Source organism: Petromyzon marinus, chromosome 6 (assembly GCF_048934315.1).
Source record: "Petromyzon marinus isolate PM22_M1 ecotype Great Lakes invasive population chromosome 6, UKy_Petmar_22M1.pri1.0, whole genome shotgun sequence".
Classification (NCBI taxonomy): domain Eukaryota; kingdom Metazoa; phylum Chordata; class Hyperoartia; order Petromyzontiformes; family Petromyzontidae; genus Petromyzon; species Petromyzon marinus.
The window spans coordinates 16,039,047-16,064,152 of NC_133672.1; the positions used below are offsets into that span (position 1 = coordinate 16,039,047).

General features: G+C 48.7%; 1 protein-coding gene across 5 annotated transcripts in view; it reads right to left on the reverse strand.

Annotated features, from left to right (window-relative positions):
* Nucleotides 1-25,106, reverse strand: part of SYNE1 (spectrin repeat containing nuclear envelope protein 1) — a 153,353-nt gene that overhangs the window by 108,696 nt on the left and 19,551 nt on the right. For all 5 annotated transcript variants that reach the window (XM_076065126.1, XM_076065125.1, XM_076065129.1 and 2 more), the window contains exons 3-23: nt 19,667-19,728; nt 18,262-18,357; nt 17,885-17,968; nt 17,409-17,429; nt 16,225-16,317; nt 15,081-15,253; nt 13,157-13,356; nt 12,525-12,634; nt 11,630-11,734; nt 11,271-11,408; nt 10,756-10,923; nt 10,524-10,633; nt 6,825-6,993; nt 6,435-6,531; nt 5,306-5,508; nt 4,394-4,558; nt 3,591-3,743; nt 2,471-2,614; nt 2,098-2,268; nt 1,522-1,680; nt 576-734 (exon numbers count right to left, since the gene is read on the reverse strand). In XM_076065126.1, the coding sequence (XP_075921241.1) occupies nt 576-734; nt 1,522-1,680; nt 2,098-2,268; nt 2,471-2,614; nt 3,591-3,743; nt 4,394-4,558; nt 5,306-5,508; nt 6,435-6,531; nt 6,825-6,993; nt 10,524-10,633; nt 10,756-10,923; nt 11,271-11,408; nt 11,630-11,734; nt 12,525-12,634; nt 13,157-13,356; nt 15,081-15,253; nt 16,225-16,317; nt 17,409-17,429; nt 17,885-17,968; nt 18,262-18,357; nt 19,667-19,728 (2,780 nt within the window). The remainder of the gene's footprint in view (nt 1-575; nt 735-1,521; nt 1,681-2,097; nt 2,269-2,470; nt 2,615-3,590; nt 3,744-4,393; nt 4,559-5,305; nt 5,509-6,434; nt 6,532-6,824; nt 6,994-10,523; nt 10,634-10,755; nt 10,924-11,270; nt 11,409-11,629; nt 11,735-12,524; nt 12,635-13,156; nt 13,357-15,080; nt 15,254-16,224; nt 16,318-17,408; nt 17,430-17,884; nt 17,969-18,261; nt 18,358-19,666; nt 19,729-25,106) is intronic.

The window sequence follows — 25,106 nt, forward strand, 5'->3', positions numbered from 1 at the left end:
AAACTAGTTTAACACACACACACATGCTGTGCAGTGAGGTCTTTACAAAGCAGACTGTCAAAGTATACGAGGCCGACTGAGGTAGGTGCCGAAGTGGACCTGGGCTCACTCGAGGCAGTAGCTACAAAAGCTGTGACACAAGGCCACACTCACTACTGGCAAAACCAGCCCAAAAAGTGCATGCTATTTTGTATAGAATAAAAAGATAAAGATGCAGCCCTGCAATTGCCATCACTGGTGGAAGAACCTCCACTAAGTCGAGCTCCACAGAGCCCCACTAGAAGGTATTTTGGTTTACTATTCCGCTTGGTAAACAATACTACGTCATATTGATGGTCATTTCTCACAATCGCAACCCAACAGAGGCACTCATGTACCGCTGACGAGTTTTTGCCCATTTGCCACTAAACGCAGCCTGAATACGTTACGCTTCGTCCCTCGCCATCCAATTTATCAGGGTTGGGTTGCGTACGGCGCGAAAGAGGTTCAAACACAAGTGCGTACAAATTCGTGCATATTATTGGGCAACGCACACTTGGCAACGCGCTGGGCTGGCGGCGCTTGGGCTCGCTCACCTTGTGCCCGTGCAGAAGCTGCTCGCTGCTGGCCGAGCTGAGCGCGCGATTCTCCGTCGCCAACTGCAGCTCGCAGCGCTGCACGGCGCTCACGAACCTCTCCTGCTCCGCCTCGAAGCGCACGCGAGCCAGCTGACCCGGTGCCTCCGTGCCTATCGCCTGCACGCACACACAGAAGAGTTAAAGACAAAGATTCCCCCGTGTAGCCTTAACAGACTGTTAGGGCAAGTGCTGTTAGCGAGCACCTGTGAAGGACCGGAACGGTACACGGAGGGGTGGGTGGCAAGTACCACGACCGGCCGCCTTTGTCTCCCCAGTGGCGATGCTTTTACACACCGCACCAGGTACTCATTTGAGGCTGAGTTTACCTAGGGGAGACCCAGCACTGGTTCAGAATCGAACTCGGGCGGCCGGGTTCGCAGCAAGCTAACCGCGACACGACCGCTCCCCACACACCCATATACAGGCGTGCGTTCAAAGAAGGACAGCGACTTTACACCAATACCATGAAATTAACGATTACAGCAAAACGAGTGGCTGTCAGAATCGGTAAAAATCTATCTCCTCTCGTTTAGTTTAGCGGCAGATGTATTCATGGTCGATTAAATCGATTTCCTTGGCTTAGTGGCCATTGAGGCCACTGCTGTCTGCCCTCATCAGGGTTGTAGCCCTTCCTTCTACATATACTGCAGCCACTGCTAGACGAGGGCATTGACACTCCGTGTGGATCGGTGTTATTTGAACCCGTGACATGCACGGTGGTCGCCCCTCCAAACACGATCCAGGCCCAAATCTGCTTAGCTTCCCGGATCTGACAGGATCGGTCCCACCGCGGCTTATTCGGTCATTGGCACGTGACCCTTCGCACCCCATCACGTTTAACCTGCACGCGCCAAGTGCACCAAACGCGGAACAAAGACCCCGGCCCCCCTCTACCCCGACGCACGTGCACGGCGGAGCGAGCCTCGCCGACGACAGCCTCGTGCGGAGAGGCGTCCAGCTGCTGCAGCGTCCGGCTGGACTTGAGGAGGTGGCGCACAGCCTGCAGCGCACGCTCTGCCCGGGACAGCGCCTTCTGGCAGCTCTTGGTGGCCGCCTCCACGTCCTTAGGGTCCGACGCCGCAACGGAGCAACTTTAGTACTGCCCTGACTTTAAACTGTCATGCACAATACGGCGGAGTGGTGTACAAGTTGACGAATGCACAGAATCCTGTGTCTGTACGAGCTATGCTCTCGCAAGGCTATTCTCGCAGGGATAAGATGAGCTCATGCACAGGCGCGTTGTGGATTGTGGCCAATGCTGACAATGTGGGGATGTTTTCATCCAGTCGTGGATAGAGCATTGCTGATAATGATAATAATAGTGGCGCTATGCTTGTGAAACACATTTACATTTAAATGCAGTATAATTGAATTCGATTTAAATTAGTGCGTGTGTTATTCACTAAGATTTTTGGCACAAACAGCTCGGCATAACATTTTTGGAATCTGGCATAATCTGACACCAGGAGCTGTGTGGTACCTTTTGCTGGACCTTGGCGTCTTCCTTGCTGGCACCGGGAGCCAGGCTGCCAATTGTCTGGGTGGCCCGGCTCAGGCACTCGCGCGTGTCGGCCAGCCCGGTCTCCAGCTCCTCCAGCGTGCTCGCAAGCTGCTGCGCCTCCCGCGCCAGCACGGGGCACTGCTCTCTCGTCTGCGCCGCGCGCACGCAAGGAGGAACAGCTTCAACAGGGGCCTCTTAACCAGCGAAATCAAGGGTCGATAAAACATGAGCTATTAGTTTGAGTGTTGCGGTGCGAGTCGGAGAGACGGAGCCGTTGAATTGGAGCCAGTGGCCTTGCATTGGTTTGCTTTGAGCCGGCCCGCACCCACACGCACACAAAACGGAGCCTTACCTTGACGATCTGGTCCTTGATGACTGTCATGGCGTCCAACATGCCTTTAACTTCCTCCTCCGTCGTGTCCTTCACCAGGACCTGCGCCAGCTTTGACACGGCCTTGAACTGCGTCTCTATGCTCGGGATCCTCTGCTTCATGGTCTGAAAGTGCAAGTCGAGTTAGAGGCCACTCGAGAGCGGCACATGAGGACCGAGCGTAGCCACAAGCATTAATATTATCAGTCAGGCTCGTGCTGTGAAAGCGCATTCTCAATTTAGTACCAAACTAATATAAACAAAAATAGGTGTATACTACTACGCGAGAAGTTCAACCTTTGACTCGATATTGTTTAAGTATGTAGCCCTGACAACATATTTATTTTTATGAACGGTATTCTGAATTAAAGTCTGCTTCTGCCATGTGGATTGAGTCATTGATTGGCAGACATAGTACTTGTATATGTTTGAAGCACTGCTGTTCTGTTGGTTATGTGTCATCTTGTAAAATTAGTTTTTTTTTCACTTTGTTTTCCAGTCTGTTGATAAGAGCCTTTACATGGTTAAATAAATACATGCATCGGTCTCTCAATACCCATTTAAAGACAGGTGAGATGTGTGATTGGAGTGTCTGAAACAAGAAGAGGGGGGGGGGGGGAGCAGGGGCAAGGGTGGAGGTAGGGGGTGGTAGAGGGAGGTAGGGGTGGTAGAGGGAGGTAGGGGTGGTAGGAAGTTGTGGGGGAGGTAGAGGGAGGTAGGGGTGGTAGAGGGAGGTAGGCATGGTAGGAAGTGGTAGGGGGTGGTAGGGAGTTGTAGGGGAGGTAGGGGGAGGTAGAGGGGTGAAAGGGGGCGGTAGGAGGTGGTAGGAGGCGGTAGGGGGCGGTAGAGGGTGGTAGGGGGTGGAAGGGGGCGATAGGAGGTGGTAGGGGGTGGAAGGGGGTGGTAAGAAGTGGTAGGGGGTGGTAGGGGGTGGTAGGGAGTTGTGGGGGAGGTAGGGGGTGGTAGGAGGTGGTAGGGGGTGGAGGGGGGCGGTAGGAGGTGGTAGGGGGTGGAGGGGGGCGGTAGAGGGTGGTAGGGGGTGAAAGGGGGCGGTAGGAGGTGGTAGGAGGCGGTAGGGGACGGTAGAGGGTGGTAGGAGCACCTCGAGGTCGCCCAGGTACGCGGCGATGGCGGCCGGTGCGGCCTCGGGGGGCCCCGCAAGCAGCGGCTGCGTCCGCGCGACAAAGGCCTGGAGCGCGGCCAGGCCGTCGGCGTACTCCTGCCGCAGCCGGTCCACCTCGTCGGCCCGCGCGTACTGCACAGAACAGCCGGCAGCCCAACGTCAGCGTCAGCATTACTCCTATTCCCAGCGATGCCAGTGCTACCGATTCCTAACGACGTCAGTGTTATTCCTATCAGAGCGATGCATGCATTGCTGTTAATGTTAGTGATATTACCGTTGCACTCATTCCTAGTGTTTTTATTAATGACGCTATTGCTACGGATGATGCTCAAAGTCAAAATTTTCCACGCTCAGAAGCGCATAAAGCAGTGTCCGTCTCTGTTGGTGGCTGTGAGCCAGTGGTGGAAATTCCTCATTTCTATGGCGGGGAAATAATTTCCAAAGTTTAGTTACTTTGTTGATGCCATAATTATTACTTTATTGCTGCTACTGTTGTTGTTATTAGTGTTGTTTTCATGTATTTTTGAAGCAGATTTGCAAAAATATTTTAAAACGTTAAATTCTACTTAACTTTGTCCTTCACTATTGCCACGAAGACATTTGGAAGATCACTTGATTTTTTTTCACCCTTCGTTCTTCACGACGCTTTCAGCCGAACATTTTGCACGCACGACGGCGTGGCCCAATGAAAGCGATGGGCCCCCCCCCCCCCCAACCCACCCTTCTCCTACAGGACACTTGTGTGACCGCACGCCCGGTGTGCCGAGGTGCGGGCCGCTCACTTGCTTGACCCTGTCGAAGAGCTCGCGCCAGCGGCCGTTGAGCAGCAGCAGCTGCTGCTTGAGCTCGCGGGAGACGGGCGACTCGCACGCCTCGATCAGGAAGTTGCCGGCCTCGTTCATCGCCGTGTGCTGCTGCATCCACTGCGGCAGGTCACGGAAAAACTCCTGCGGCAGGAAGGTCGGCAGCGGTCACACTCTGACCGGCCTGTTAAAGATGGCCAGGCGGCTCAGGGGTCAGACCACTTTGCCGGTACTACTTAGATCCTGGGTCAGAATTCAGGCAGCCAGCGATATTTAAACCGGGTTCTCAAGTGGAGCGAGTTGGTGGTCTCAGCCTGGTCACCAATGACTCTGCACAACAACAAAAATCGACACTTTTTTTCACTCAATTTCGTTACAAGGCAGGTCCGATAATTTAGAAATGTAGGTTTAACCGCAATGCAATGAACATTTTTCCTGTGTGTAGACAGAACAGGTCACTTAAAAGTATCTCAAAATATATGTATTATTATGCGTTCTGTAATATCTCCTTTCACGTGCCGTTCTCTAACACGCAGTAATGCACTGCTCTGGAAGAGTTCTTAAGTGACATCTGCATCTCTTTCATGAGGTGCAAACCATCAGGCAAATCACTGATGACTGCCCAATACATGCATATTCTGGAGGAAAAAGCAGACTCCAACAGCTACCACCAGGGATTGCCGTGGAATGGCTGACATGATTAAAATACAATTGTAACCATACGGAAGGAAATGAAACTAATATCACTGTTATATTTAAAAATCGTATATGTGTGGGTCTGTACAAAGTAGCCCCGATGACGCTGTTGGACCACTGATAAAACGACATGCGCGTGCAGAATCCTTCGCTCATGCCGGAGACAAAGGCCTCCCAAGCGCTCCGACTACATACCCTCTGCGCCGCATCCGACTGGTGCGTCATGCATTCCCCGTTCTCCAGCCAGGCCTGCAGGCTCTCCACGGTGCCGGAGTAGATGCCCCAGCGCAGCAGCACCTCCTCCAGCATGCTGCGCGCTCCACGCAGCTCCACCGTCAGCCCGCGCCCCTGCTGGGACACCTCGGCAAGGAAGCGCCGTGCGCCATCGCGCTCCTCCTCTGCAGAGCACACCGGCAAAACCAAGGCACCGTCAGCTGAGAGTCTGCACGTCAGCCGCTCGTCGACTCCTTAAACTCACGGCCGTTTGCATGTATGTATGTTGAACTTCGTTCGCACTGTACGTAGCCAACCGTGCTAATTGGAGGTGCGAGGGAGGGACAACAAACTAAACACAAAAGGCAGTTTGAAAGAAATGAGTTTTCAATCTAGATTTAAAATTGCATATCTCCAGTTGCTTCCTAATATCTGAAGGAAGAGCGTTCCGGACGGCCGCAAAAGCACCCCCGAAAGCGTGCGTTGCAGTGACCATTTTTTTGTCAAATCACTTCCCCCGTCGAACAGCTCCCCACGCCGTGCCGGTCGTGAGGGTTCCCTGACCACACTTCACCATTCTGGTCAATGCGCGTTGGTGAAGGGGAGACTCAGGACTAGTTCAGATACCATTCGCAGCTGACAATAGCCATGGCTGAGACTCGGACTACGATCACCGGGCACATAGGAGAGTGCCCTCCACCCACTCCGCTTCTACTATTGCTGATTGTCATTTGTGGTTCACTCTCATTGCCTCTTGTGAGTTTTATCCATCGTCGGTTTATCAGTCACCATACACTAATTCTAACCCAATAGGCAGTGATAAGGTTTGTGATATTACAACGGACACAAATACACAGTGACTGTGTCCTGAAACGTCTTAGTCAGTATGATTGCCACCGATCGTCTTCAGCGGTTAAGGAGTAGCAAGTTCAACAGATGTGTGCATGGACTGCCACTTACGAACTTCCGCCGCTGTTTAAAGTTTTTCAGGATTTAAAACAGAGGTTCCCTAAGAGGAAGGGATGCCAGCAGCTCTATCTGACCGGACAATACAAAGCCAGCGATGTGCGGTGCCGCTCACCGACAAGAACAACCCGGGTGCCGAACTTACGTGCAACGTTGGTTTTCAAGTAAACTTCGGTGCACTTTGTGAGGTTCTGATGCGCCGCTTCATACTGTTCAAAAAATGCTTTTCCTTCGATGAAGTCCTGCCGAGATTAATACAATAGATCACACACTGAATTCAGTCATAAAAAAACAACAAATGAATTATTTCTGTTCTTTTATATATATAAAAAAACTATTTAAACAACGTATTATGTATGAAATAATTATTTACAGTATAGATAACTACAGGCATTTATTTGTATTGCAGCCTGGTATTGGAAATGGATTTAGTATGGCTCTCTGATGAACATTTACCAGGGTGGGGCATGCATTAGTGGCCGAGGTGACCTGAAACCAGCGGCATGGTAATCAAGTGCGCACGCGTGTCTCTCACAATGTAGTTGTGCAGCAACATCTCGACAGCCTCCCTGCGGCCATACTTGATGGTCCAGGCCTTGAGCCGAGCCTCTGCTAGACCTGACAACTCCAGGATGTTGTGACGGCAATGCAGGTACTCGAGTCGTGGTAGCTGCCGAGACGATGCCTCCGACAGCTGAGAGAGCCTGCATGTCACACGTGACACACGTGCATGTACAGCCCTTTTGTAAATACACTGCTGGATGAGGGCCTCCCCATGCTGGCCAATGCGGGTTGGTGAAGAAGAGGGGGCACAGGTTTGTAAAAAAATGTGTAAGAACGGTTTTTTTTCTGGACTGCCCTCTGCTGCCAACAATATAGTATACATGTTAAGAAACAAAACAATATAAGCAATCTTAAATCAATCACAAAAAATCCATTATTTGGAGAGAGAGAAAAAAAGGATTAAGTAAAAAAATAACGAAATTTCTGAATGCAACTGAGGTATAGGATACTGTTAAAAATAACTTACATTTATAATGACCAAGCAATTAATTAAATCACCAGTTAAATTGTGGCTGGGAAGTAATAGATTTGCTTAAACATAGGAGACGAGACATGTAGTGCTTTTCCATGTAGAAGGAGTATCACGGTAAAAAAAAGACACGTTTCGTGGCCATAGTCATGCATACCCAGCACGGACGCGTCTCCACGAAACGGAATCTGTGCCAGGTTCAAATCACTGTGCCACACCTACTCCGCTCCAATCAGCGTGAATACAATCGCCCTCCGCTCCTTCCCCCTTCCACCTACGTGACTCCGCCAGGCCCCGAGAACATCCTACAGGGCCCATAAGCAGATTTAATGGTGTGACACCTCATCATCTTCGTCATCATCGTGACAGTTCTCCCTCGCTATGGCACTGGCTGTAACACTGGTCGCTACGCTAATGAGCAGCTCTTACGTGCCAAAGGAGCTAAGCCAAAGTGGAGTCGTACCAATTTTTTTCCAATAGAGACACTTGGTGTGTGTGTGTTTACGTCAGAATGTTTAATATGAGGTGGTGTTGTATATATAGGCCCTTTTCCATTTTTGTTTTTGATATTAATAATGATTTTGCCAAAATATTTGTTTTTATATATATAAAATCACTCGCGGGGTCGCTGGGAGCACAAACAAACGGAACCGCCCCCCCCCCCCCTTTTCGAGCAGCTGTCTTGTCACTCTCGCAAAGACAATGACACCCTCCCCTCCCACCAACGGAAAGGGTCAGTCATAAAGTCAAATAAATAAAGACACACACACACACGCCCCCCCCCGGACGAAGGATAACAAACAGGCGTTTCGTTTTGGTTAACTGTTACATGCTTCTTCTAACAAATGGTAAAAATTCCAAAACTTAGCGACCAAAGATGAAGCTAACATTATCGATCCTCACACTCGCTCCAATTAAAAACCAGGCTACAATCTACATCAGTGGATCATTACTCCTCATTCATGAATTCAATACTAATGTTATTTTCACCTTTAATAATTTTCCACACGACCTGACCGAAGCATCGAGAAGAATTCTGGCAGTCAGGGTTATTCCTAAGCCAAAACGAATTCTCTAACCTCGGGATATCAGATAATAACAATAACTCGAGAACAAACGGCACAAACCCAGGTTACAGACGGGGGGGACGAAATTAATAAACCCTAAGAAATACGTGGTGATGATAATGTTAAATCACAAATCTTGGGAAACATAAACCAAATCATAATTATGCAGTATTAAACCGAGGGTTATCCAGAAGAGATGAGGCGAAATAGGTCAAACTTACACAACCAAGATAAACTGTATCCCATGGGAAAAGAGCCTCCCAACCGTCTTTGTCTTCCCGCGGCACAGGATAGCAAAGAATGTAATGCCCAGAGCGAGGGAAATTACTCTTACAGAGAGCTTTTATTGCAGGTGGGGCATCTGTGTTCCACGGATGAAAAGATGGCTTGAAGTGGGCGACAGTAATCAAGCCAGGGAGAGACACAGATGGCTTAATAAATGACACACACACACGGACACACGTACAGTACAACCCCCCCCCCCCCACAACACAAAGCGATATCAAAGGAAGTTCCGATCCTTTGTGAGAAGGTGAGCCAGAGGAAGAAATTTCGGCATAAAAAGAGAGACATACATTGCATCGCAGCTACCAGCGGCAGAAGACGGCGACCATCAGCTACCGAAGATGACCAGCTACCGACGCAGGAGATTACCACCGAAACAGAAGAAGCTTGCCAGCAGAAGAAGACTCCGTAACTCATCCAGGATGGCGAGGCTCGCTGAGTAGCGACATGCTACGCCGTGCAAATTCGGCGCCATCAGAAGAAGTATCGCTCGAAAATCATTCCACTCTGGGCATCGACTCACAAGAGCCACTGCAGTTCGAGCTAAGCTGACGAGAATTCCAGCATCATCCGCGAGAGAGGGCGGAATGCGCCAAACGTCGACCAAACCTGCCATCAACGAACGAAAGCATCGTTCATCGGCAGAGAGCCGGAGCCGGAGAGGGCGCAGTCGCACCGCCAGCGCCACCGAGCAAGGGTGTCAGCTGCCAGCGGACGAGCTGTGGGTGCTACCTGACGACGGGATCATCGCGCACCGACGGCGAGCGTCGTGCTAACTCTTCCAACCAGCCGTGCACCGAACTCCGGCCGCCCGTACGATACGCACACTGCCACACATTACAACGCATCACCTGGCGTCTGCTTTACGCAAAGAATTGAACAAGTGGCAAAGAAGACACACAACACGCATATTGGGACAAATAAGATTGTTCCGAAAAGTTATCTCTGTGTTTCAAGAAGGGTTGTCATTCCAAGGTGGTGCGTTAAATATCAACTGATCGTGAAGAACATTGCTGCCCGTCGAGTTACATGAATACGATTGTAGAAGTATTTTAGTCATTCGTTTTTGTTAATTGCATAATCTTGCCAATGAATTAATTGCTAACTACTCTTGCCTTCGGGACATATTTCTTTATTGCCCCTCGTATGAATATTGTTGCATGAATTTTCAAGGACTTTTTGTTCCTATCGCCGTGTATGCTCGCGTACTCTGAGGAATAATCGATTGTTCTGTTACCCAGTTAACAAACGTGATCATTGAAGGTTAAATGTATGGATCAATGAGGGGAACATCTCCAGGAGTACTGTGTTGACAATTTCAAGCATAAGAATTCGCATATTAGAGTGTTAAGGTTTTGTTTAGAAATTTGGAGACCTGACATGAACACTAATACATAATCAATAAATGTTAAAGCAAGAATAATTGTATTATACTGATTGATAATACAAACCTAGACTACGAAGCCGAGCTTAATCTAGCATACTTACAGCACACCTGCATAACTTCATACAATTAATTGTATGATCCCGATTGATGATATGACCCTGGGCAACGAAGCTAAGCCCAATTATTTTTATTATCTTCAGCAAATTTTCAATACCCGGCATATACAACAGTGGTCAGGAGATAGCAGTACATAAATGGCAGTACAATGGCTTATGTGTCCTTGTGTGAGTGTTACTCCCTCATATGCACACGGGTATTCTCCACATACTGCAGTTTGCTCCAACATGCCAAACACTGAAAGAGTTTTGAGACTTAATGAGGCTTTCCTGGCTAAATAAAGGGCATTGTTGTTGTTGTTATTATTATTCCCAAGTCAATAAAGGGTGTGTTGGGAGGAAGTACCGTGTGGTCAGATCGTCGAGCTGCTCCGTTGACACGTCCAGCCCCTGCGCCCCGGTCCTCCGCAGCTTCTCCACCAAGTGCCGGTGTCGCTCCAGATCGAGGGAAATCTCCTGCACCCAGCGCAAGCGACGAGCGTCTCTCCTCCCGCCGCCACGAGCACAAAAAAACACCGCAGCTTACCCGGGGACCATGCGAGCACGGGGTGCCGGCGTGGCGGCGCGGCGCAACTCACGCGGTGGATCTCCAGCTGCCGGCGCACGAGCCCCACCGCCTCCTCGCCCGCGTCGCGCCCGGGCGACGCCCCCTGGCCCAGCGCCGTCTCGACGCGGTGCAGCCACACGCCAACTTCAGCCAGGGGCGGCGGCAGCGCTCCGTCCAGCAGGCCCTGCCACTCCCACAGCTGCAAACGGCACCGGTAAGAGGGAATGAAGGGTCACGGTGAGGAAGCACGCCAATCTAATTCCCCAATTCTCCCCACACCAGTGAATCGATCCGGAGTTAATAATTGAGGTGACGCATATCATGAGAACTGCTTTAACCAATAATAAACAGAAAGGAATTAATTTCCACATCCTATCCGACAAGCCAAAAAGCAATGATAGTCATCTATTTTTCCATACACGAATCAGGAGACCGGCCACACAGACAAAAAGCATTCCAAGACAAGACAACCCTTTCTTCTGCTCATGTGCTGATCGAGTGCACGAGAGAAAGTAGTGGACAAGAGAGGAAGATTTCACCACTCGCCTTTGCCGAGAGGAGGTCCCAATCTTTCTTCGCGGTCGACTGCTCCACTGAGAGTTTCCCGTTCCCCTTCAGGGGCTGCAACATCAACAGCACTGTGCTCTTCCTGTCCTCGAATGGAACTTTGATTCGTCGGAAAGCCTGCCATAATTAACAGTCAGCAAAGCCATGGTAAGAGCACAGTACCAACAATGACAAGGATCCACTTCATCCTATTCAGCACTAAGGGTTACATCTGTAAACCCAAAACCAACTCAACCCAGGTTAATCCAGTAAATACCAGCTAAAGACAAACTAAACCAAGTCAAACTCACACAAAAGTCACTCAAATCCACCGAAACCCAAGCAAAGCCAGCTCCCACCTGGTAATGTTCCTTGAGGGCCTCAGGAGTTGCTTGCAAGCTCACATCTTTGATGGCTTGGTTTAGCCATGCCTGCAGCTCCATGAACTTTATCCTGTCTTCTCTCTGCACCAAGTAACAGCATGCAGCAATGATAAATCACTGCATTGTTGGAAACTGCCGCTGTTGTAATATTGTGGGGTCAGTATCCCTTCCAAGTGTATCTATGGTGAGTTAGATGTAACGAGAAGGAATGCTAATGCTGGGAATTAGGTCAGAGCCAACTTGACAACACTCTCTATGGGCACGGTGCCTTGAATGTGCTCTTATCATTGCACTTCAAACGGCAATTAAAGTGTGAAAACGATCGGATGCCTCTGTGCCAGCAATCAAATTAGAAATTAAACCGGTACCATGCAATCAGTGTCACAGCATAGTTAGTGTAATATGCAAACTCGAAAAAAAAAGTTGCAAACTCCAAACTGCACAAGAAACGTCGTTAGGGCTGGAACAAGTGTAACACAGCAGACGGCAGGTTGTTAGCAGCAGTCTGGACCACAGTAGCAGCGAGCGGACAACCCAGGCCTTACCTGCAGCTTAGGAACAGACAGAGCAAAGGTAGGGATGGTTGACAGGCACACCTGACAAGAGTGGTACACAATGTTGCCGTATTACCCATCACGACGTCAACTCGGAGGAACAGCATCTCGAATGCAACACAAAGAGCGAGCACGTTGTAGACAACACGCAGAAAAAAAAAGAGAGAGGTTTGACAGTGAGCTGCGGGACACTCCATAGGCAGTGGAGGATGGTGAGATGAACACACTTCACTCAGGGACAACGGAGGTCGGGAGACGTGGGGGACGTGGGGGACGTGGGGGACGTGGGAGACGGGGGGTGGGGCTCTGTGCTGTACCTCGTCGCCAAGCAAGTTCCCCTCAGACTCGGCCGCGTTGGGGTAGTGCTTGAGGAACTGCGCCACGTACGTCATGATGATCTTCTCGTCCGGCTTGTCCACGTCCACGTCTACCGCGGGCGGGGCAGACAGATGGGGAGCTTGCGCGTGTGCATCACTCGCACACAAACCGCAGCGACTGCCCAAGGAACCAGTAGAAGACGCTGAATGATGCCAGATGTTTGTCGTTTTGTTATTTAGCAATGATTTGTCTTGTCTATGGAAAGACTGGTGGTTTCTGTATAATTTCCACCAACGGCTCAGATCCGTCAACAGAGATGAGCACCACCTATGTTCACGTCAGCACGGATCTCTTCTGCAATACTCACATTGATATAGCGGTGTTTAAATGTGACTGCATCTCAAGATGCGTGTGAGTATGTTGAATTTCTTTCGCACTGTGCGTAGCCAACCGTGCTAATCGGAGGTGCGAGGGAAGGACAACGAGATGCGTTACGGAAACAGTGGGAGGATCTATTTGGTAAAGGTGGCAAGTCATAAGCCTAGGCATGGCAGAATTAATTATAAATTTAACTATGTAAAGTTGTATTCTTAATATATAGGTGGCGGCGGTGCCGAAACCAGGACATCACCTTTAGGATCCAGCAGGCGAGGAATCCCAAGCTTCTCCTCAGCAACGATGAAGGCCTCCTCAAGATTCTCGTGGTTGGACCTCTGCGTGACTTGCTCGAGGTTCACCAGCTCTGGCTGAATGGCGCGAATCATCAAGTGGAAGGCGATGCCCGTGCGCCAGCTGGCACCGAAGTCGCGAATCTCGGTGCCCCCAACTCGACTTTCCAGACGAAGGGAAACGAACGAAGGGCAGCGACGCAGACCAGAGGTGACGGCCCGGTGACAGGGGAAGGGAGAGCCAGGTGAGGATGACAGCCCAACGTCAGTCACGCAGCAAACTCAAAACAAGACTCCCACTCGCTCCATGGGCATGAGCGTCTGCTGCCAGGGACGAGTCGCACGCTTAAGCCTCCGCGCCGAATGCCCCGCAACACAACCTACCACTTCCATTGCCCACGCACCCGTCAAGCAGCCCACGCTACCGAATGCATGGATGGGGTTTTTCACGCGTGCCCTGTCCACAAGCGGCAGTGCGCAGCACAGCGCGCGGGAGATGGGCAGCCACGGCAGGCGAGCGCTGGCTCTGCCATCTGCACTGGCACCCGCACCGCGCTCTCTCCTGCAACGCTCTCAGCGTCCTCCTACACTCGCAGTCTCCGAGCGTCTCCCAGACTCCCAGGAGGAGCATTGCAGTGGCGCATGCACGCCCACGCGCACTGTTCCTCACTCCATTTTGCATGCCGAGGCGGCTGCCTTCATCTCTCCCCGCGCTCTGCCTCCCGCCGAGCCCTTCAGCTGCATTGGCGGCTGTTTTACAAGTCACGTGATTGATGCCCAGCGCGTCTTCTCGAGTACCCCCATGGCAGCACAGTCGTTGCAACAGCCGGGCTCTTGACTGTAATAGGACCAGTAACAGGCTCCGCAATCGAATAAAAAAATGTATAACTAACACGTTTCTATCGAGTCTATTTTTAAAAGCGTGCGGCTGTTGTTCGGGTGAAATACATTTTTTTTGGTTGTAAATGATATAAGGATACTCTTTGGTTCTTTTGGCAAAGTCACGTAGGTATGAAATAAAATAAATCACGACGTTTCGATCACAACACAAGCGTGCGTCATCAGGTGGAACAGATACAGCAGGAGAACTGCTGACATAGCTTCAAATCAAGATATAAGGATATTAACGGTTCTATTGCATTTCATTGAGCCGTTTGTAAAATCAAATATGGCAGCAAAAAAATTAACGAAAATGATTCTCGTCAAATATTAATGTTTCAAAAATACAATACCATTTCAGTACTCCACGTCTCTGCTTCCACGTCTACGCTCACTGCCTTCACCAACCCGCAGTTACCACGGTGGTGAACTTTGGCCAAATAACCCCCATGACCCATACAGGCGTGGGGAGGCCCTCATCCAATAGTGGAATGACAAACGAGCTACACTTAGACAATCAGTACATTATTTTGATTCACGTGAATATTCAGTAATTTCAATGTCTTTCTTCACAGGATAAACAACACCTGTGTCCGTGTTTGTATTTAATCGCCAACGCGGCTCAGTTATATTCCTTTGTTGTCCTTCCTTGTGTTTAGTTTGTTGTCTTTCCCCCGCACCTGTATTGCTGGAATTAGCCATTAATTATGGAAATATTTCCATCAAGGTCAGAAAAAAATACACGAGCAAACGCCAATTAACCCCAATTTCCCCGCACCTCCGATAAGCATGGTTGGCTATGTACGGTGTGAAAGAAGTTCAACATACATGCATGCATCTCTGATTCTTACTTAATCTCTCTCACCTTCAGCGCATCTCTCCAGAGGCTCGCAAACTTCCTCTCCACCATCTCCCATCTCCACAGATGGCCCAGTTCCAAAACCTCCGTTCCAATATGATTTCCACGGCTCACCGAAGCCCACAGTCCGCAGGGCCGTGCCCTCTCACCTGGGAACGACCAGCTGCACCCACTTGAGCAGCGCTTTCTTGGCGGTGCTACGCATGGGAGTTTGGCGTCGCTTGCGCTGCGGGCTGGCGGTGGAGGACCCCTCCATGCTGCTCAGCGACGTCTCGCTGCTCCACGGCGAGATGGGCAGAAGGTTGTTTGTCGCCTCTTCGATCTGCTCACACACGCGTCCGCACATTGGGGGGAACAGCAAGCGGGCATCATACGCGCTTCCGACGACATTGTCCAGCTGCTTCAGCGGGGGAGTGGGGAAGCTATGGCCTGCGACTTCATTTCATATGACCTGTGATTTGATTTCACACGGCTTGCCACCACGTGAGGTTCTACCACTTCGAAACAGCGCGTAAATGTTTGTTATCCATCACTGCAAGCATCTTAGCTACACTAATCGGGTACAAGTGGGGAATATTTAATTCAAGCACAAGAGCCTTGCAATGACAAGTTTGTGTTAATGTGCGGCCGTCCAAAGGTATTAATATCATGACTGTTTTATCCAGGAAAAGCTCACTGAGGCTCATGACTCTTTTTCAGGAAGTTCCTGTCAAGTTTCTGCAGTAGGGGGGCGCTAATTGTTACGTGAATTCCCATTTGAGTAATTTGCAGGTGAATTTTCAATTTCGGAAAATTTGGACAAAAATACCAGCACAGAATGGCATACTCTGCCGAATAATGTCCCGTGATCTTTAATGTCCACCTGTGAAGCAGACGGTGCGTATTTTATGGTTGATACACCCGGAGCAATAACCAGGGCGGAAGCTGGATTCGAACCACGAACCTCTGCAAAAAGTGACAAATACACTACCAAACGGTCCGCTCCCCGTGTTTAAGCAACAGCACAAGAGTTGAGTGTTAAAATGGGTATGCCACGGATTACAATGCGGATCATCACACAAAGAGAACTGCAAGAGAGTAACAAGCATTTTATATACATGCGGTTGTATAACGAAGCACACGGTCTACACATTTGAGACACGGTGATTGTTTGCGCATGAACCTGGCAGTTTGGCGCTTTGAGAGAAATTTGTTCAAAAATCCAAGCCAGAGAAGCGGTTTTCTGTGAAGAACAGTTCTGGGAAACCACTCAAACCATCACTGAGCAACTTGCAGTGCTGCTCGTGAACGAACCTGGAAGTAGAGGATGATGGTCCATATCAAACCCAGCACGATGGACGGCTTTCCGTCGGCAATGTATGGGGCATTTATGTTCACAAGTTTGATCTGAAGGAAAAACAAAATTTCATATGTTACGGTGTATTTTATTACAGTTCTAAATAAACTGATTTCTCAATGCACAGCCAAAAGTGAATGTTGGTAGCTCTTTTTGAAAAGCAAGCTTCCTGATGAGCATGATGTATTAATTTTGGCACGCATAACCTCATTCTTAAGCACGTTTATGAGAGAAAAATACAACGGTGCTCGGTGGAAAAATACGGCGTCAGGGTGAAATGATGATTCCACGAAAAAAGACAATCGGAGGATTTCCTTGTCCATGACGTGCTGTCAAAGAGTAAAGTTAGCAGCCGCACTCCCATGCTATCGAACTAGGCACACTGGAGAATGTGGAGCTTTCGAATGGTTACAGAAAAAGTAATTGTGCAGCATGGTAACTGTCGGTGGCAAGTAAAAAACACTGCTGATATCTCCACCTTGTGACCTTATCTTCAAATGTCACTGCACTACTAGTCATATTCACAGTTTTGTCCTTGTTTACTCTCCCTGAGTGTCGAGTGTTTATTTTAGTAGCTTCCTACATTGAGATGTTTGGCAAAAAAAATCCATGATTTGGTGTTTGGCATGCGGGAATGATTTGGAGTATTTGGAGAAAACCCAAAAACAGGGGGTAAACACTCAAAGGTTACACGCAAATAGTTTCAGGAATACATCGCTATACTGACATCTTTTGGCTACCTCACAGCCAAAACTAGATTAATCCTAGGCAGCTTCCCATCCCAATGCTAGCCAGATTCAAATCCTACTTAGCTTCCGATATTTATCGAGATCGGGTGCATTCAGGGCACTTTTGTTGTCGGCAAATTGTAAACGTTACAAATGTACCTGCACACATTGCGATGCCTCACTCCGCCACGCAGTACTCTAATCACGGCCTCACAAACTGCTTCCGTATGTTGGAGCTTTGAAGTTAGGTTATGGGCAACAGCGCGGCTGCTGACTTTGCACTGCCTTTGACCCAGCCACTGCGATGGGAACACGCCTGAATGCGGCACGGACACAGCGTGGGACAATGCAGCGCACGCGAATGCCCCACACACAACGCAACGACACACAACGGTGACCTTCGAGGACCGTACCGGAGAGTCGCCGTGCCGTGACTGCAGCGGGAAGCGGCGAACGGGGAACACAACAACACTTTAGAACTGCAATTATCGCAAAGGGCAACGTCCCACATGTCTGGGACGCTACGCTGCTGTCCAGAGCTACACATTCGCGTTAACCTAGTTCACTTCAAACAAAGCACGTGGGATACGTGTGGGGGCGCAACGGGCAATCGCGTAAATGTCCCGCATATTATATGTCGACTTGTACATTTTCCAATTAATGCACATGAAGCGGGTTCTACATGAGAGCATATTCTAAAGTTGGACGATTTAACTTTCTCCCACTGTTGGATTTGGTCTTCGGTGAGAGCTCCAGATTAAGAGCATTGCACCAACAACACAAGAGGACGCTGCTTTCACGCGACGCCGGGAGCCTTGCGAGCAATCCCCACTGTGATGGGGGCGATGGGGGGCCCCGCGAGACCCCCCGGTGGGTGGATGAGACTCACCCGCCGCGCCTCCATGAACTTCAGGGCGGTGCCGATGTTGCTCAGGGCGTGGATGCGTTTCAGCTGCCGTCCCTGCTCGTAAGGCTGCAACGGCCGAGACAAAGCAAATCCTGGCTTTAGGCCACGCAAAATAAGCAGGCGTACGCGGAGGAAAAATACAATCGCTGCCATTTAATGTGTTGCCATGTGCTTGGTAGGGACATTACACACGCACGTTTGAGCAACAAGTGATTATTCATTCACTTTTGTCACAAAAACACGAGAACAACGATCTCCGTGAGAAAAGCAGCCTTCATTGTGCCGCTATTCGGTTATTTGTTGAGCAGCCCAGGAATAGAGCCACGTGAGAGAGGAGAGAGAAGAGTGAGACGTTTTACCAGGCGCTCTCCAGTCAGCACCTCCAGCAGAGCGATGAGCTTCACGCCATCCCTGAGATCCTTGAAGAGGTCATCGACCACCAGCGGGGGCTTGTGCTGAACAGACAAAGACAAAGATCCCCCGAATAGCCTTTAGAAAATTGTCGGGGCAAGTGTTGTTAACAAGTGCCTAGATAAAGGCTAGAAACTGCAAACGAGGGGGGATGGCGTGCCCCGCAGTGTCCGGCTGCTTTTGTCCCCGAGTGCTCATGTTTACACTCCAGGTACTTATTTAAGGCTGAGTCTATTAAGCGAAGACCCAGGACCAGATCAGAAAATTGTCACCAGTAGTGACAATGATTGGGAATCAAACTTGGGCATCTGGGTTCATAGCATGGTACGCTAACCTCTACGTCACAATTAATGCACGTTGACGCACACACTGAACATGCTTTCCAAAATGTACACAATGCTCTTTTTGTCAATGGTGTAGCACTTTCAAAAGCCTATCACACCACTTTAAATGTTGTGCATTGGCCCTTTCAGTGTGGGGATTAAGCCAATGGTGTTTAGTTGACAGTACCATACACACCACATACATCGTTTTCATCTTATTTAAATGTAAAGCAAGCAACGATGGGATGCCTAACTTAGAAAATGGCAATGGTCGTGTTTTTTTGTAGGGACAAATTCCTTATTTGTCATGTGTTAATATCTATTTCAAATGCTTAAACACTAGTCAAGAAATATCCGGCCAACCATATCTTTCCAATTCAGTAAATACAAAGTGCGCCGACGGCTCTCGAGACCCAGGGATCAATGGAGCTAAAGAACGTTTCAGACGCACGTTACAGATTCCAGCCTATATCAACGGAGCAAAATCCACGTAGTATATTTTTACACTTTTTTTGTGTTATCGACAACCCAAGTAAGCAAAGCTACTTTTGCTTTTCACACCGTACTTTCCCGCTAAAAAAACTGCTCGACAAACGCTCCCTACCCCCCACTGCGGTAAAACAAAAGTGTTGGGCTTGGCTTGGGCCTGGTGCTGCGAGACTCCGCGTTGTGTTTGACATGGTCTCCAAGCGACTGCCAAAACAAGAGCAGTGGATGGGCGCACCGGCCAACCGAACCACAGCCCAGACGGCTCCCACCACCACCGCCGCATGCTCCCCACTCGTTTACTCATTCACTCGCTCATTACAGCTGCATTCCACACGGCATAGCCCACCGACCGCGTTCAAGCTACGTTCTCCACGGATGAAGCTGAGTTTTCCAATGACTTACTTTTCAAACGATTGAAATGAAACAACCGCAAAGCCTGGCGATTATCTGTTGTATCGATTTATAGAAAGGGAATACTGGCAAGGAGCAAATCTCGACAAGACAGAGTGGAATTTATAGCCAACAGCGGTGCACACCTCACCAGAGCCAGATGGGAGTTTATCCATTTTGTGAATGTTCTCTTCTGTACCGCTTCTTGTTCATCTGAAGAAAATAAACACAAATTCTCCAGTTAAGATGCAGTGTTCTGAAGAAGGAATGCGGCATGTACACACATTTGCACTGATGCCTGTGAAAAAGTTCACTTTAAGCACCACATCACAAAGGTCACGTCATCCAATTTAATCAATATTTCAATGCAAACACATTTTAGCATGCGGATACTTGTATTGGGATGCAACCTTGCGCATGCGTAGCAGGTTTGGCCACTCTTGGTCAACTTTTTCTAGTTTTTTATCAACAAAATTTATCCTGATTGTGCATTCAGCATCATGTCCTGAAACAAAGAAGCCACCCACAGCAATGCAACCCTTCATGTCAGAGAATGGCCCACGGAGGCAAATTCCAAGGAACTACCTCTGAACTCTGGTCCACACATTGGGCGGCAGCACTTTTTCACTCGCTCAGCCATTGAGAGTAACGTCCGTCACGTGACAGTCAAACCAATACGTGTTGAACAAACCAATATATTTTTCAATAACAATCAAAGCTGGGATTTAACCAAGCAAAGAACCAAATGTAATGTGTTGGGGCTTTTTGTGTGTGTGTGTATGTGTGCAGTGATTGGTGACCAGTCTAAATTCATCCAACTCACTATACTTGAGAACCCAGTTTAATCACAGGCGGTTGTCTGGATTCAAACCCAGGATCTCTGCGGTGTCAGCTCAGCGCTCTGAACTCGGAGCCACCTTGGCATCTCCTCCTTTTTTTAAAGGGTTAAACCGGGATTCCAGGAAACATCTATGGCCAGAATGTTTTTTTGACAAATCTTTTATTTTCGTCTGATTTTTGGCGACTGAAATCGCCAACACCGTGCGTTCTGGCCATTTGGTTAACTTGTGAAACTGGCCCCCGATGCCGGGGGCCATCGTACAGTCATGGCAAAAACATGTAACACCAAAACATTCCACAGTGTGCAAGACTGAAAATCAGTACATACGCAGGCGTCTATAACCACGGCATGTAACAGAGAGAAGCCATAAGTACACGGGCATATTTGTGGCAGGTATATGGCGAGAAAACTGAGAGAAAATGTGTGAATCACTGGTGTGCACTGTTCCCCACAAGCGTGCATGCTGAGCAGATGGTATGAATCAATTAATACTTTGACACAGCTCAATTTCCTCTGGTTAGATGAAACCTGCACAGGCAAAGTTAGGAACCGGTGTAGGACACAGTGGAAAGTTGTAAGCTCGTGCACATTACATACGTTGTCATGAAGTTCAGGCTATAAATACATGACAGTAAGCACTAAAGCCATTGGCAGTGCCTCTTGGAGCTGTGGGTCACCGGCACGTCATTAAGGCTGGCTCCAAAATAAACAAGTCACGTGTCCCTCCTGCGGTGCCACGGACAAGGTCAGTGGCACCGAGTCTGGTACTTACCGCGCAGGAACTGAAAGAATCCAGTCACCAGGTTGATGGATGTCACCTTGGGGATCTCAGAATCCTGCTTCTGAGCCATGGCAGCTCAAGGCGTGAGTCCAAAAATCAGGAGCCGTGCTTTCATGTCGTCGCTCTTCAACGGCCGCAGATGTTTCTCATGTGTGGAACCAAACTCATTGAGCACACCGTCAGCTCCTTTTCAGAGGAAAGTTTCAGCCGAGATTGTTCTTTTTTTTTAAACTTAAGACTTCAACAACAGGAAATGACATCACCTAAGCGGCCTCTCGTATGGACGGACGGTGGAGGGAAAACTGCCCTCGTATCCCGTAGCCGGAGCGCCGTGCGTCGTGCGCCTGTAGCTGGTGACCGTTCGAGCAGTGCTCACTCCCACCACTCTCTCTCTCTCTCCACTCCACTCCCTAGCCCTCCCCCTCAAAGTAATGCAGGCTACCTCCTATATCCCTAAAGCAAAAAAAAAGCACTCTGCGCTGAACCAGCCAATCATGGAAAAGTTGAAATTGGCACTGGCGGGAAATATGCCCGCAACTCCGAGAGCAAGTTTTGTTTCTAAACATAGCCCCAGCAGCGCCGTCCACCTCTCCGCCGGAGTCCAGCCACGTGGACAGCGCTGGGGCCGCGTGGAGGCTGGCCGAGTGGCGGTGGGACAACGCGCATTGTGGCAGCCCACCGCATCAAGAGTTCGTGTCCAACACGGAGCTGTTTATGTGTCACTCACTGCCCTGTGCAAAATCTCCCCAAAGCCCTTTAATATAAACACGGCCGCGCTGTGCTTCTTGTGATGCATGGGCTGCCGGTTATCCCAATGTGGCACAAAATGTATCATAACAAAGGGGATCTTTTTTCTCTGTCGGCAGTGAAGCCGCTACACATCACCACGCAACTACTTTCAACTCCTAAAGCGTTCAGTTTTGGCGAGGAATCGCTCATTTTGTTTACACGATCTAAACAGAACATTACACTTGTCAAAGGTCTTTCTGTGAAGCCGAGGGGTGGGGGGGGGGGGGGACAATGCAACCAAAAACTAAGCCAGATGTCTGGAGACAAGTGGAATTTTAATCAAGACGTTTTCTCACAAGTTCTGTGTTGCTCGTATAAGCCTCAGCATGCAACAAAACCCTCGTTAAATTATCACGAAGATGCCACTGGCATGGGTCCTGTGGCCATAAATATATATGAATGGAAACGCAGTTAGGTGAGCTCTTTAAAGTCACAGGGCACACCGCTTAATGCCTCGGATCTGCATTTAATTAAGGCAGCAATAAAAGCTTCCGCGGCTCTGACGAATGGAGCCCGGCAGAAAGCAGAAACACAGCGGCCTCCTCAGCCTTCGCATGGACCCGTGTGGTCGGGCTGAACTCCACATCCGCCAGATCAACTCGAACAACAGTCGCTTCGTTCCTGCACAAAATCCGGCAGCCTCCTGTGCCCAGCGCTCACAACCAGCAGAGATCAAATGGTGCTTGGATGTTACGAATGTCCAGTGGCCCCTTGCAAAGGGCCTGTCACTTCGAAGATATGCGCATCCTTACGCACAGTACCATCAGAAGCTGTGACCGTGCTCTGTAGTTCATGTCGTGGTTTCTGTGTGTGCCACTGATATGGACTGTGGTCAAGAGTGCTGAAAGCATAAAATGAAGGCTGCAGGTTCAAATCCTGGCCAAGACACGATTCACACTACCACCACCATCCCTGCTGGGTGGATAAAATACCTACCACATTTTGAAAGGTATAACACTAATTGTTCTATACTCTTTGGTTCTTTCGGTAAATTCACGTAGGTGAATGGACCAAAGAGTATGGATTCTTGCAGTCACGATTACTTCAAATTTAGAACAAATTGTTATATTTAAAGACTGGTCCCTGCAATAGAAATGTGGAATTTTCATCGCAGATTCATAAATGAGAATGTTCCAGAGGCTATCCGAGAACGGAGGAAAAAGTGTATCTCTTCTTATTTATTCGTCCATAGAATGAATTGCTCAGTGCAGCAGGTAATTCTGGTCTCTAAGGAATGAGACGTGAAATGAGTTTCCCAGATGCCTGAGGCCGGGTCGCCCTATAATGAGGTAAAAAAATGTCCTCGCACAGAATTCCTATGGACGAATAAATTACACGACCAATAATGGCTTCGGACTGATCGCAGTGCTCCAAGGAAGAGGTGTTTGAATGTGGTGCTGTAGGGTAAAGGTGAACATAACATGTTGGCACCCAGCCTGATCGGATCTTATTTTTAGAAGAGGGGCTAATGCCATTTTGGTTGAGCACGTGGGTCTGGCTCATGATCCAAATTGAAGAAATCTCTGCGCACTCCGTAAAATGACGGTCTTTCATGGCAATAAATAGTAAGCCGTCCAGTCATAACTATACCAAATAAGCACATAATTAAACTAATGCAATCAGATACAGGAATCAGATAAGATATAATTATAATTACTATATAGACAAAAAGGTTAGGAAGACAGACCACAGCCATGATGGACACACCAGCAGCCTCATAATGCCTAAATGACCCAATGTGTTTTTGACCACCAGCAAGGACAAATCAACCCCACCCCCTCCAACCCCCGTGACCTCACTGTCAATGTCCACTGCAGGCTCCAAAAAAACCCCAACACCAGAGGCATAAGAGCCCCTACCTCGTAACCCTCCTGACGCCAACGACGCAGCACAGACAACAGGTGGGGGCACTAGAACATTACCCTGCGGACAGTGTGTGTGTGACCTTTACATTCAGAGCGCGGACACTTGCAGTGGACGAGCCACCGACTCGTGTCACCAGCAACCCAGTGTGAGATAGTCTATGGACCCCCCCCCCTCTCTCTCTCACTTAGAATTGTGAACCCGGGGTCAGAATACTCTTCTCTTTACATTATGTGATAGCCTTCTTTTGTTGTTTGTGCCTTTTGTTTTGGTGTAATTTCTTATTTTTGTTTTGCTCACTAGTAGTGTTTTCATTTTCTTGGTAGTGGCTGTATATATGGGATCTGGTCCTTATATTAAAACTACTTAAACTACTTTTTATTTTTATTTTACCAGGTAAGGCCCACTGAGCTATATAGCTCTTTTTCTTAAGTGACCTGGCCACAAATGATAGTCCAATTAAGTGGCTTACGTGCAAATGTATATCAAATACTCTAAACGCATGTTTCTCAATGTGGAGGGCAAAACCAGAAGACCCAGAGAAAAATCTATACGACCACGGGCAGAACGTGCTAACTCCAAATATACAGACCTCAGGGTCAGGATCGAACCCACGGCCTCCTCCATACCAGGCGAGGTAGTTAACACCTCGTCACCGCAGCGCCCCAATTGTACAGCGTTAAGGGATGCTATTCGGATGAATGATGATTTATACAATTAAAGTATTATTTTTCGATTTAAAGCTTTCGTGACTGCAGGGATTAATATATTATTATTTCCCTTCTACGTGATATTACCAAAAGAAACAAGAATATAACGTATTATTATTCGAACCCGACCATCTATGGTGGTTTTTGTTAACCCCCTTTTTAGCCGAACTAATTATGTCCCCGGCGGATCAGGATCAGAACCCAAACCCTGAGCCTACTTGTAGCCTGGAGGTCTGAAAAAAAACAAAGTATTCTCAAAGCTGGGTCCAAATTCTTTGGGGTCAAACATACAGTGAGGGAAAAAAGTATTTGATCCCCTGCTGATTTTGTACGTTTGCCCACTGAAAAAGAAATGATCAGTCTATAATTTTAATGGTAGGTTTATTTGAACAGTGAGAGACAGAATAACAACAACAAAATCCAGAAAAACGCATGTCAAAAATGTTATAAATTGGTTTGCATTTTTATGAGGGAAATAAGTATTTGACCCCTCTGCAAAACATGACTTAGTACTTGGTGGCAAAACCCTTGTTGGTAATCACAGAGGTCGGACGTTTCTTGTAGTTGGCCACCAGGTTTGCACGCATCTCAGGAGGGATTTTGTCCC